The 15,053-nt window shown below is 42.2% G+C and overlaps 1 protein-coding gene across 1 annotated transcript; it reads right to left on the reverse strand.

The window, feature by feature from the left end:
- Positions 1-13,499: 13,499 nt before the first annotated feature.
- On the reverse strand, positions 13,500-14,129 carry LOC138870331 (uncharacterized). Its single transcript, XM_070148128.1, has one exon. The coding sequence runs from the start codon at positions 14,127-14,129 to the stop codon at positions 13,500-13,502; it is 630 nt and encodes a 209-aa protein (XP_070004229.1).
- Positions 14,130-15,053: the final 924 nt, after the last annotated feature.

Raw genomic sequence — 15,053 nt, forward strand, 5'->3', positions numbered from 1 at the left:
GCTGGTATATGATGATGATGTTTCCCATAATGGCTGAAATATGATTCAAACGGCGTTATATACGCGTATATATGTATGTATTCAAATAGTGTTATATATGCATATATATGTATATATTCAAATGGCGTTATATACGCGTATATATGTATGTATATATATATATATATATATATATGTATATGGGATATGGGAAAGGTTATGGCGTTATATACGCACCACCACCTGATTAGCTGGTATACGATGATGATTTTGCCCACAGTGGCTGGTATGATATAATGGAATGCCCTCAGAGGCTGATGATGTTATGAAATATGTACCTATGCACGACATGACATTCATACGCACATGCATGACACTAAAAGTAATTTATGATTTACAAAGTTATTCAGACTTGCAGGTTGATTCATGTACTCTATATTTCTTTCATGTCTCTGATGTACTTACTTATGTGCCTTACATACTCGGTACATTATTCGTACTGACGTCCCTTTTGCTTGGGGATGCTGTGTTTCATGCCCGCAGGTCCCGATAGACAGTTCAAGATCCCTCCAAGTAGGCTATCAGCTCAGCGGAAGATGTTGGTGCGCTCCATTTACTTTGGAGTTGCTTGTTTGGTTATTATGATTTAGACGTGTATTGTTTGGTATGGCGGGACTCTATCCTGACCTCTATTACATTTATGTATTCTTAGAGGCTTGTAGACATATGTCGTATACGTGAAAGATTGTACGGCCTTGTCGGCCTATGTTTGAGTTTATAAATGATTATATTGGCCTACTAGGCCCGTATGTCACGTGTATATAATGATGTAATAATAAAGATACACTACGTTGGTACTCGGTTGAGTAAGGTACCGGGTACCCATTGCGGCCCATCAGTTTGGGTCGTGACATAAATTTTTCGGACAAAAATGCCCCTGACGAAGGTACTGCTGACAACGGAAAATGGACCGCTACAGCGATGAGTTTACCGCGGCTGCATAAAATCAACCACGGACCGCGGTCTTCAACTTTCAACTCAACTTCATGCCTTTTGAAATTCTTCTCTGCGGACCGCGGTAAACAGACCGCTATCGCGGTGGAGGCACCGCTGCCGCATAAAAGCACCGCGGTCAGCGGTGACTTGCAAAGCCCAAAATTCAATCTCTCTGAATCTTGCTACCGCGTACCGCGATAAAAGGACTGCTGTCGCGGTAGGTCTTTCGCGTCCGTGGTTGATTTTCCGCTATAGAGCTCAGTTGACTCAGCTTTGACTTGTGCAGGTTTCACTCCTTTTTGAGTTGGTTATGACATCCTTGTCTCTTTTTGACCAAACACTGCAAACAAGCACAACAAGTTAGCTTTTGGGAACACTTGTACACACTTTTAGTCCAAAACTCAAGCAAAAAGGAGCATAAAATAAACTAGAATCCCTAGTTATTAACTCCCCCAAACTTAAGCTTTTGCTTGTCCTCAAGCAAATAAAGTAATTCCCACTTTCTCAAGATAAAATAAAGGAAAATTCAGCTGTCCTAAAGTAACCTCATCAAGAATCAATTGGGACTAATAATTACCCTCAACTCAATTACATTATCAACAATACATAACCTTTTAGCACCATGGCTATAGAGCGACACAAAAGCATCAAGAGTTGACTCAACTCATCAAGGAAACTCTTTCTGTTACATTGGTTGTTGTGGAACCCAAACTCATACTCCTCGACTCTCCATAAGCAAACCTCACTTTTAGATTGTAGCACTCGGAATGAGGATTGTGGAAAACACACTCATTTCTCTCAAAGGAAGGTCCCAAGTCCGACTCTAAGTACCATAAGCTTGCCCCTTATGTGAGTCACCACTAATGTAAGCTCACCCAACTCAAGATCATATAGGGCTTTTGTGGTAATGTAATGAAGGATTTTGGTTCAAGGTAGGATATATTGGTCTATGAAAGTTTCATCGTCCCTTAGCACTTCATTTGCTTCATTTTGGCACACATTTTCTTAACTCTTTGAATCATTTACTTCTTCTTTAGGGGTTAGAGAGACACACTGTTACTCTTTCTTGATCATTTTAATCCTTTTTCTCCTTTCCAATCTTTCCATGCCTTTCATCTTTTGCTTTTATTGAATCCCTTCATTTCTTCTACACTGTTCACTTTCTTTTTGAATTTTTGGCTTTTCTTTCTTTTCTTTTTCTTCATTTTGTACCTTTTATCACTTTTTCATTCCTCGTCTCTCCCCCAAAACTTATGTTTTTGCCTTGTGCTAAGGAAAGATAGGGTGCCAAGAGAGGATCATTTTAGAACGGATAAAGGCTTGTATCATAGTTATTGAAAGAATTAGGGCCATGGCTCAACGGGGTTGACTAGGGATATCATCATTGATAGGCTATGGATGTTCTCAAGTCTCAATTAGAATCAAAGAGAGCCTATAATCACTTCTCAAGTCGAGTTTTACTTAGGATTTCGTCTAGACAAACATTCAGGGCAAGTTCTGGACTCATTGGCACGGGACTTGGACTCGCAAATCAATACCTCACCACACAAGCTAAAGGATTACTAAAGAAATAGAGTCGGGGGCCCACAACAACCTTAGCTAAGATTTGAGCAACACAAATGGTTCAAATAAACCACTTGATGATTGTTTAGCCAACACAAGAGCCTCAAGGTCACAACTATCACCATCGTATAAACACCAATTTGTTTTTAACCATAAGGTCAAAGGTAAATGTGTTAGGCCCAAGCGAAGCTTTGCCTGAGACACCCTTGCTCACTAAATACTATTTAAACAAAAACAAAAAAAAAGAAGAAAAAACAGATTCAAACCCTTAAGAAGGTTGTCATGCCATCCATCATCGGGAAGAGCCACCCGGTTCACACAAACTCCACCTTTGGAAAGAACCATGGAATTTAGAAAACCAAAGGCTTATTGATCACACAAAATTGTAAAATAAGAAGTTATGAACCGAAAAATAAGCTACTAAATGAAATAAGAAGCTATACTATCAAGGAAAATTGCAAAAGAAGCTATGAAGTAAAATGCGGAAAGTAAACTAAATATGTACAATAGGGGGTTTAGATGAATATACATAAGAAGGAATGAATATATACAGGGGAGTAACTTTATATACAAATTAAGATAGAAAAATAATGAAAAGTGAATTAAAAGGTAAAACTATATACATACCAAAAGTGAAAAATAAGCATAAAGAAAGAAAATAGTGCCATATTTACAAACCAACTACCAATTCATCAAAGTAGGGCCACCCCTCAAATGAAAGCTAGCATTGTCCTCAATTCTAACTAATCAAAAATAAGCTCAAAAAGAAGGGTAGAGAGTAAAAGAAACTCCCTATGGGTCCTCTGTCTGCATGGGGTCCTGTGGCAGCATGGGGTCCTATGGCTGGGTGCCTGGAGCAGCTGTCTCAGGGTCCTGTTGCTGGCCATAAGCAACCCCCTCAGTCTCCTCAAGCTCAATCTCTACATCATCCACCTGGGGCATCACTCTCCTCCTGTTGGGCGCTCTCTCAATCTCCTGCTCCTGAACTTGCTTTGTCTGAGCCGCTGGAGGCTGATCATGCAATAGTAGCTCCAAAGGCAAGTGGTCAACTGCCTTCATCTTCTCCACTTCCCTCCTCAATTCCTCCACTGACTCCTTCGAGGTCCGAGTCTTCTTTATCTTCTTTGTTGACTTCCTCAGCTCCTGAAGTGGTTTGCCTTGAGTTGCTAGAGCCTCCATTATAAGCTTTTGGTTCTCTAGGAGCTTATTCTAGTTGTCCAGAAGCTCCTTGAGAGACTCCTCTACCAAAGCTGACACCTATGGCTGTGGGGGCACTGACTGGGGGGCCACTGAACTAGATAGCACAGACAACTTAGAAGTTGCTGCTTGTATCCAATTGTTGATACTGGAGAGTGTTTGGCTCAATCTGTGGGCAGTCAATGGGTATGCTGAGGAGGATGGAATATTTGGAGGCAAGGAGGTAGATGGTCTGGAGGCAGGATCTGGTATGGCAGTGGACGGCTGAGAAGTAGTGACTACCACTACTAGCTCTTCAGACTGGCTAGTAGAAGTAGTCGCTTTGCCTTTGGATTTGGGGTTGTCTGGACCCTTGAGGTTGTACCATGAAAAGGGCATTTTGGGTTTTACCTTCACATCAAAGTTTCTCTTCTCCACCTCCTGATCTTCCAAGTACATGGTAAGGATGTTCGGGAAGGGGTATGATCTATCACCCTCATTGAGCACTCTGGTGATCACCCTAGACATGACATTCTCGACATTGATCAGGAACCCCGCCATAATAGCTGCCACTAATATTGCCCGAGAGACCGACAAGGTGTTTTCATGGGTAGTGGGGTCTAGCCTACTGCATACAAAAGTCTCCCAACCCTTCTCCTCAAAGTTTAGGGTGTTCCTCAAGATAGAAACCCTTGTTGTCAACCATGCTGGGTTGGTACCCGGGAGAGCTAGGGATGATGCCAACCATGGGCGGGAATCCTCATCCATCGCAACCTTTTCCAAGTATAGTATCTCATCTTCATCATTGAAGCCCAGGTATTCATTGATTGTTTTTCCATCAAACTTCACTTTCAAGTTCCGCACCTTAGTCACTTTTGTATCCTTCTTTATGTGGGAGACATTGGCGTAGAACTCCTTGACTAAGTGCTCATTTGCATCTGACACCTTGCTAGTGAAGTAATCCCACCCTATGCATTCATTAAATTGCTACTTCACATTGAGGTTGTGAGGCAGGAGATCCCTCTCTATGAACTGGCGCTCATGAATAAGTGACTTTAGAGGCCACCACTCCCAGAACTTCTGATAAGCCAGCTTACTGACAAACCTCATTTTTCACACTTTGGGGTTTCTAGTTATTTCCACACCCCTAGTTTGGGTCACACCCCTCCTTCTTCATCCGATACCCCAGTATCTACATCATGTCCAAGTGACGAAAGTGTTGGTAAAGTTAAAGCTGAACTATCACTGCTTTCTGCTGAGCCCTCAGAAGATTCAGAAGAAATATGAACAGAAGCACGAGTAGTATGAGAGGTTGGAGGTGTAGGCATCTCTCAACCTATGTCTCTCCGGGATGTCGGGTACATATTCTAGCACTGAATCAGACTAAGAGGCCTCCTGGGAGGGCAAGTACTCACTTCCCTTAGAATGGGAAGCAGCTTTATTTGCAGCTCTCATGCTCTTCGTTATCTCCCTAATTAATTTCCGAACAACTGGGGTCAATTTAATCTGTCCTCGTCCCCTACCTTGGGAGGAATACGCTTTCCCCTTTTGTTTGTCACTGTCTCCTCTAGATTTAAGCATTGCTGCAAGTATAATCAGTTGAACATTGTTAGTTGCCAGAAGAAGCAGTGAAGAAAACAGCAGAACAATTTGCAGTGCATGGGAAAAAAGTTGCAGACCGTGAACTGCGGAAAAAGTAACGCGGCCACGAAGGCTGCACCATGGACCGTGGAAAATGCATCGCGGCCGCGAAGGTGTAGGACTCAAACTACCAACTCTCTGATTCAATAGCACCGCGGATCGTGAAAAATGGAGTGCGGCCACGGTAGTTGCACCGCTGTCCGCAGAAAATCAACCGCGGCCGCAAACCCTCAAATGTACCTCTTTGAACTTGATCATCACGGCCGTGGAGAGGCACCGCTGTCAGCGGAGGTTGCTACTGCTGACCGCAGTTAACAGGACTTAAACTTCTCAGATAAAGCATATGACCGCGGATCGCGAAAAATCTACCGCGGTCGCGGTAGTCAAATTAGGGCTCAGTAGACCTAGGGTTTCAATTGTTCGTGAATTTATACATTTTTAAGCCCCACTAGGTGTTCATTAACCAATTCTAACAATCTAAGTATAATTTAAATTAACACTAAGGAACCCTAAGTCAAAACTAAAAAAAAAAGAAAGAAGAAAAGATAAAAACTATCAATTAAAAGAAAATAAGTACAAAATTAAAGACTAAGGAATGAGTGGAATTACCACATGTGAGATGAGTGGTGAAAAATGAAGTCTAGTGCTTGTGTCTGTGCAAATTAGGGCGTGGATGAACAATGTTTATGTTGTTTGAGGTTAAAATGATAGAAAAGTTTAAAAGGCTTAATGACCGCCTATTTATAAAAATTACCAAGGGGCCCACTGATCAAAGCCAACCCTACACCACTACAAAGTGGCAAGAGTGGTCGAAACAGCTTTTACCCGAGATGGTCGGGATCGAATCCACAAGGAGCTAGAATTGGGAATTGGATTCCTATCTAAACTAGAAATGCGTAGTGCTCTTAATTACATTTCCAATCATAACTGTTGTTTGTTACTTCTACTTTTATACTAAAGAGATACTAAATTAAACTAAGAATGATTGCTTGTTAGGTTTTCTAAATAGTTAAAGAGGCACTAGGGAAGTGACTTTCTCCTAGGTGAATACTTGACGGGATCTAAAGCCTAAGGCAAAGAAATTATGTTGGGGATTGCGATATAACCAATGCACGGAATTACTCACTCTATACCTCTCGGTAGCTTGAGTGACTTTGCCCTAATTTACTTTCTCAAGACCAATTGGGTGTCAAAATTGTGCAAGCAATATAGGCTCAAGTTGGGTATTACTATCTCTAGGTTTAACCCTTTAATTGGGGCTATCAACACCCCAATTCCTTGTTGGACTGATTTTCCTAGACTCAAGCTCTCTTTCTCAAGAAGAATCCAAGTCAAATAGGCACAGATTAGTGTTTGCAACCACTAATTCAACATGAAATACACAAATCAGTCCAAATATCAACTACCCACAAACATCTACGCCTTAAATCAAAAGACCCATCAAATACCCACACTAGGGTTGAGCCACAACCCTAGCTAATGGGTCCAGCTACTTATAATAATGGAAGAAATCAGGAAAATAGATGAAGAATAACCCATAAGATTTAATTACAAACTAAGATAATGAAGATTCAGTGTTAATCCAGCAACAACTTACTCAAAATGGAACTAAAACACCGTTCACGTGCTTTGGGATCTAACTGATTACAAAAGATACCCTAAAAATATGAAAAGAAAGTATTTATACTAGGCCAAATTTTCTGGACAAAAATACCCATGACAAGGTACTGCAGTCCACATAAAATGCACCGCGGACCGCGATAAGGCTTCTTATCTTGACAATTCACTCTCTGAATCTGGCCACCACGGGCAGCATAAAATGCTCCGCGGACCGTGCTGGCTTCAATTGTCCAAACTACCAACTCTCTGAATCCTCTCTCTGCGGACTGCATGAAATGTATTGTGGTCGCAAAGAGAGTACTGCGGTCCGCACAAAATGGGTTGTGGCCGCAGTTCTTGAGCTTCCAAAATCTGCACCTCTCTGAATCTTCTCACTGCGGACCGCACTAAATGGATTGCGGCTGCGGTGGGTCTGTTGCAACTGTGCTTTGACTTGTTCTTGGTACTTGTGCATGTTTCACTCCTTTTTTAGCTGGTTTTGACTACTTGTCACCTTTTTTACCAAACCCTGCAAACAAGCACAACATGTAATCCTTTAGGACTATTTGTATACATTTTTAATCAAAACTCAAGTAAAAGGGAGTGTAAAATGAACTAGAATCCCTAGTTATCAACTCCCCCAAACTTAAGCTTTTGCTTGTCCTCAAGCAAACAAAATAAGTCCCACCTCCTTAAGAGTAAAACCAAGAAAATTCAGCTGACCTAAAGCAACCTCATCTAGCATCAATTGGGACTAACAATTGCCCTCAAATCAAATGAATCATTAATAACATTCAACCTTTTAGGCACCATGGTTTTAGTGCGACACAAGAGCATCAAGAGTTGCTCAACCCATCAAGGAAACTCTTTCTACTACTTTGGCCATTGTGGAACCCAAACTCATACTCCTCAACTCTCCATAAGCAAACCTCACTTTTAGATTGTAGCACTCAGAACGAGGATTGTGGAAAACACACTCATCTCTCTCAAAGAAAGGTCTCAAGTCCGGCTCTAAGTACTATAAGCTTGCCCTTTATGTGAGTCACCACTAATGTAAGCTTCATTCAACTCAAGATCATATAGGGATTTTGTGGAGATATAGTGAAGGCTTTTCGTTCAGGGTAGGAAATATTTGGTCTAAGTAGGTGCCATCTTCCCTTAAACACTTCATTTCTTCATTTTGGCACACATTCTATTGACTTTTTGAGTTGTTTACCTCTTTCTCTAGGGGTTAGAGAGACACAATGTCACTCTTTCTTGTTCATTTCAAAACTTTTTCTCCTTTCTACACTTTCCACACCTTTCATCTCTTTACTTTTATTGAATCCCTTCTTTTTTTCTACATTGTTCATTCTTTTTGACTTTTTCTTTTTTTTTTCTTTTTCATTGCCTTTCCTTTTCTTCATTTTGTACGTTTTACCACTTTGTTGCTTTCCTCGTCTCTCCCCTCAAACTTATGGTTTTGCCTTGTACTAAGGAAAGATCAGGTGCCAAGAGAAGGTCTTTTTAGAACGGGTAAAGGCTTGTATCATAGTCTTTGAAAAAAAAGGTCTATGGCTTAAAAGGGTTGACTAGGGATATTATCATTGGTAGGTTATGGATGTTTTCAAGATAACATTCGGATCAAGGAGAGCCTATAATCACTTCTCAAGTCAAACTACACTTAGGATTTCACATAGACAAGCATTCAGGGCGAGTTCTAGACTAATGGCACAGGACTTGGACTTGCAATTCAAATTCTCACCACACAAGCTAAAGAATTGCTAAAGAGACAGAGTCGGGGGCCCACAACAACCTTAGCTAAGATTTTAGCAACACACATGGTCCCGAAAAACCACTTGATGATTATCGGCCAACACGAGAGTCTCAAGGTCACCACTTTCACCATTCTATACACAATAATTTGTTTTTGACCATAGGATCAAAGGCAAATGTGTTAGGCCCAAGTGAAGCTTTGATTGAGGAACTATTACTCATTGGCTACTATTTACACTAAAAAAAAGAAAACAGACTCAAACCCTTAAGAAGGTTGTCATGCCATCCATCATCGGGAAGAGCCACCCGGTTCACACAAATTCCACCTTTGGAAAGAACCGTGGCATTAAGAAAATCAAAGGTTTATTACACGCAAAACGCAAAACAAGAAGCTACGAAAGTGAAGTAAGAAGCTATGAAAGAAAAATACGGAAAGTAAAATGAATATGTACAATAGGGGGGGTTTAACGACTATACATAAGAGGGGATGAATAAATACATTAGAAGGTAACTGTATATACAGACCAAAGTTGCAAAGTACGAAATGTGTAATAAACTAGTAAAATTATATACATACCAAAAGTAAAAAGAAAGCATAATAAAAAGAAAGTAGTGTCATATATACAACCCAATGTCATCAAAATAGGGCTACCCCCTCAGATGAAAGCTAGCATTGTCCTCAATGCTAACTAACCAAAATAAGATCAATAAAAGATAGAGAGTAAAAAGAAACTCCTTATTGGCCCTCTGTCTGCATGGGATCATAAGCCTAGGTCCCTGGGTCCTGTGACTGCTCGGGAACTTGTGACTGGATCCCGGTATCCTGTGTCTGCATTGGGACCTGAGGCTGCTCTGGGGCCTAAGACTGGCTAGAGGAGCCTCTCTGGGGGTCCTCCAACTCTATCATTGCATCATCAACTCGGGGGATCACCCTCTTCCTCTTTGCTGGCCTCTCCATCTCTTGCTCTGGCTCAGACTGAGCTGCTGGAATCAGATCATGCAATAGCATGTCCAAGGGTAGATGGTCAGTGACCTTCATATTCTCCATTTCCACCCTTAACTCCTTCATCAACTCCTTGGAAGCTTGAGTCTTTCTCAGCTTCTTTGTCTCCTTATCAAGCTCCTTCAATGCCTTTCCATGAGTACCGACAACATCCAAGATCAACTTCTGGTTCTCCAGGAGCTTCTTCTGGTTGTCTAAAAGCTCTTTGAGAGTCTCCTCCACTGATGCTAGGATCTGTGGCTGTGGGGGTACGGATTGGGCGTCTACCGCGCTAGAAAGCACATACAGCTTAGAAGTAGCTGCCTACATCTAGTTGTTGATACTGGCAAGGGTTTGGTTAAAACGGTGGACAGCCAAAGGGTAGGCTGTGGATGAGGGAATATCTGGAACTTTGGAAGTAGAGGGGCCTGGGGCAATGTTTGGTGTAGCTAAGGGAGGCTGAGAAGAAACTACTACTACTACTAGCTCTTCAGACTGGCCAGTAGAAGCAGTGGTTTTGCCTTTAGGATCTTTGGGGTTGTCATCCCCCTTGAGACTGTAGCAGGAGAAAGGTGCCTTGGGTTTCACTTTCACATCAAATTTTCTTTTCTCCACATTTTGATCCTCAAAGTACATGGTCAGTGGGAAAGGGTAGGATCTGTTGCCTTCATTCACCACCCTTGTAATCACCATGGACATTCCCGATGTTGATCGGGTACCCCGCCATGATAGAAGCCACAAGTATAGCCTGAGAGATAGGAAGAGAGTTCTCATGAGTGGTGGGGTCTAGCCTGCTGCAAACAAAGGTCTCCCACCCTTTTGCCTCGAAGTTCAGGGTTCTCCTCAAAATTTGGACCCCGACTGTCAACCATGCTGGGGTGGTACTTGGGAGTGCCAAGTACTCTGCTACCCATGGACGTGCATCCTCACCCAATGCTACCTTTTCCAAGTATAATGTTTAATCCTCCTCCGGAAAGCCCATATAGTCATTGATTGTTTTTCCATCAAATTTCACTGTCAAGTTCCGCACCTTAGTCACTTTAGTGCCCTTTTTGATGTGGGTAACATTCACGTAGAACTCCTTGACTAGGTGCTCATTTTCCTCCTCCACGTTGCCTATGAAATAGTCCCAACCAAGACTCTGTCTGAATTGCCTCTGCACATTAGGGTTATGAGGTAGAAGATCTTTGTCAATGAATCTCCGTTCAAGTATCAACTTCCTCTTGGGCCACCACTCTCGGAATTTGTGGTAAGAGATCTCACTGACGAATCTCCTTTTCCACACCTCGGGGTTTCTAGTTCTCTCAACACCCCCGGGTTGTGGCATACCCCCTCCCTCTTCATCCGGAACCTCATCGTCAGGATCCTCTCCAGGTGATGAACCAGTAGGAGAAGTAGATGATTTACTACCACTGCCCTCAGACGACTCAGAAGAAATTGTAACTGAAGCTTGAGCAGTAGGAGTGCCTGAAGGTGTATCTCTCAATCTGTGCCTCTCCGGCCAGTCAGGAACATACTCTAGCACTGATTCAGAGTTGGATGCCTCTCGGGAGGGCAAATAATCACTTCCCGACTAGAAAGTAGCTCTATCCGCAACCTTGATTGATTTTCTCGTATCCTTGATTGCCTACCGGACTTGGGGGGTCAATCTGATCATACCTTATCCCCTACCCTGGGAGGACTCTCTTTTTCCCTTTTGTTTTCCACCACCGCCTCGTAATTTAACCATTTTCTACAGGTGGAATTCAGTTGAAACTTGTTAGTATCACTATAGTAGAAGACTCAATGAAAATTATAATTGCAGACAGTTGACAGTTGAAAGCAGAACTGTAGACCACACAAAATGCAATGCGGCCACAAAGGGACCATTGCGGACCTCGCAAAATGGTACCGCGATACGCATTGAGGTGGGGGTCAGAATACCCACTCACTTATTAAGGGCACCGCGGACCGCAAGAAATGGTCTGCGGCCGCGGTAAGGCACCACGGACCGCAAAAAATCGACCGCGGACACGGTCCTCAATATTCATCTTTCTGAAGTTTCACCACCGCGGTCTGCATAAAATGGCATTGTGGACCGCGGACCGCAGAAAAACCTAATGCGGTAAGTTTAACCCAACAACACAACCTAGGGTTTCAATTTTCTTCACATTTTTAGTCTAATTGTCACTTGTTATTGATCCCCTAGGTGTTCAATCACTATTTGTCACTGATTAACCCTAATCTAAGCATTTAAGTAAACCTACGCTACAAATTTAAAGAAAACGGGAAGAAAAAAAAATAGTAACTAACAGATTAAACTAAAGTAAAAAAAATTAAAGATTAGGAAAAATTTAAAGTACCAGAGATGAGATGTACACAGATGATTGAGATAATGCATGAAATTTGTGCTTAAGGCTAGGATGAATAGTGATTTTACTATTTAGAGAGCAAAAGTGCGAAAAAGGTAAATGAGGGCCTGAGGTCCTATTTATAGACAATGGACCTGGGACCCATGTAACCTACCCACCATGGACTTCACAAAATGTCACTGCGATCCGTGGTACTCAAAAGTTTGAAGCACTAGGGAGGCAACCACTGCGGACCCCAAGAAATGCTATGCGGCTGCAGTGGGGCACCGCAGACCGCATAAAATGCATTGCGGCCGTGGTGCCAATCTTCAGAGAATCACCACTTTTTACCGGTCAACACTGTAGACCGCAATGAAATTTTGCCCCTGCAACAAGACCATTGCGGCCGCGAAAAATGCATTGCGGCAGCAGTCCAAACTTCAGAGAGTGCATCATTTTTCCATTTTTTTCAGTTTAGTTCCTGCACTGCATCAAACCAATCATACACACATCTCACAACCTGTTAGACCAAAAGCAAATCCTATACTATAAAGAAAATCAAAGAAAAATGAAAAGAAAGACATATGGATTGCCTCCCAGGAAGATCCTGATTTAACATCGTGGCATGATAGAGGTTACCATCAAATCAATTTAGATGGATCAATGCCACCACGTGGCTGTCATCAATCTTCCCAAGGTAGTGCTTGACTTTGTGACCATTTACTCTGAAGACCTCTCCATTTTTGTTTTTCAAGTCAAGTGCACCAAAAGGAGTCACAAAGACCACTTCAAAAGGTCCACTCCATTTTGACTTAAGCTTTCCCGGAAACAGATGTAACTGAGAATTGAACAAGAGAACGAAATCACCTACTTTGAACTCCTTACTACAAGCATATTTATCATGAAGATACTTCATCTTGTCCTTGTACAAGGACGAACTGGAGTAGGCATGGAATCGGAATTCATCAAGTTCATTCAGCTGCTCCACACGAAGATTTGCTGCCACATCCCATTCAAGATTCAGCTTCCTCAAAGCCTACATGGCTTTGTACTCTAACTAAACCGGTAAATGGCAAGCTTTCCCAAAGACCAACCGGTACGGAGACATACCAATCGGAGTCTTATAAGCAGTCCTATAAGCCCATAGAGCATCATCTAATTTCTTTGACCAATCGGTCCTATTTGCATTGACCATCTTTGACAATATACTCTTGATTTCCCTGTTTGAGACTTCAACTTGGCCACTCGCCCGAGGATGATAAGGAGTAGAAACTTTGTGATTGACACCATACTTTGAAAGCAAAGTGTCAAAAGCTCGATTACAAAAAATGAGACCCCCTATCACTTATGATTGCTCGAGGAGTGCCAAACCTAGTAAAAATGCTCTTCTTGAGAAATGCAACAACACTGCGGTCCTCATTGTTAGGAAAAGCCACAGATTCAACCCTCTTTGAAACATGGTCAACTGCCACTAGAATTTATATGTTCCCACATGAGCTAACAAATGGGCCCATGAAATCAATGCCCCACACATCAAAAATATCAACTTTAAGAATGGTATTAAGAGGCATGTCATCTTTCTTCGAAATTCCATCCGCTCTTTGATATTCGTCGCATCTCTTCACAAGTTCACTTGCATATTTGTACAAAGTTGGCCAATAAAACCCACAACTAAGAACCTTTGAAGCCTTCCTCGCCCCGCCATGATGGACACCATAGGAAGAGGAATGACATGCCTCTAAGATACTCAATTGCCCTTCCTCCGGAACACACCTTCGGATCACACCATCCGTGTAGATTTTGAACAAGTACAGCTCATCCCAATAGATTTCCAAACTATCTCGTTTGAGCTTCTTCCTTTGGTTAGAAGAGAGATCGCACAGGATTATACCAGTCACAAGGAAATTAGCAACGTCCACAAACCATGGCATACCATTAACCGACATAGAAAGAAGTTTCTCATCGGGAAATGAATCATTGATCTCTAGGCCATCACGAGGCCTCCCCTCCTCCTTCAAGCGGGACAAATGGTCCGTCACTTGGTTTTCACAACCCTTCCGGTCCACAATCTCCAAATCAAACTCTTGAAGTAACAAAACCCATCGCATCAGCCTAGCTTTGGAATCCTTCTTCGTCATCAAGTACCGGAGTGCGGCATAATCGGTATGGACTATGACCTTGGCACCCATGAGATACGGCCAAAATTTCTCCATTGCGAACACAATAGCCAAAAGCTCTTTCTCGGTCATTATGTAGTTCACTTGAGCATCATTCATTATCTTGCTTGCATAATACACCAGATGAAACATTTTATTCACTCTTTAACCCAAAATCGCCCCAACCGCAACATCACTCACGTCACACATGAGCTCTAAAGGCTATCTCCAATTGGGTGCAGTAATAATAGGAGTGGTGGTCAACTTGTGCTTGAGAAGTTCAAAAGCTCGCATACATCCCTCATAGAACACGAACTTGGCATCTTTTTCCAATAACTTGCACAAGGGATTCACTACCTTAGAAACGTCTTTGATAAATCTCTGGTAGAACCCTGCATGCCCAAGAAAACTTCTAACTCCCTTGACTAAAGTAGGGGGAGGGAGCCTTGAAATCACTTCAATTTTAGCTTTGTCCGCCTCTATACCACGCTTTGAAATTTTATGGCCAAGGATTATGCCCTCCTCAACCATGAAGTGGCATTTCTCCCAATTAAGAACAAGATTGGTTTCTTCACAACAAGCCAACAATTTATCAAGATTTTCAAACATTCATCAAACGAGTCACCCACAGCACTGAAGTCTTCCATGAACACCTCCAAAATGTTCTCCATTATATCGGTGAAAATGGCCATCATACACTGCTGGAATGTAGCCGGTGCATTGCACAACCCAAAAGGCATCCTAGAAAAGGCAAAGGTACCATACGGACAAGTGAATGTGGTCTTATCCTGATCTTCCGGAGCAATTAAAATTTGGTTGTACCCAGAATACCCATAAAAGAAACAGTAGAAGGCACACCCAACAAGTCGGTCTAGC

The sequence above is a fragment of the Nicotiana sylvestris genome, chromosome 6 (assembly GCF_000393655.2).
Source record: "Nicotiana sylvestris chromosome 6, ASM39365v2, whole genome shotgun sequence".
Classification (NCBI taxonomy): domain Eukaryota; kingdom Viridiplantae; phylum Streptophyta; class Magnoliopsida; order Solanales; family Solanaceae; genus Nicotiana; species Nicotiana sylvestris.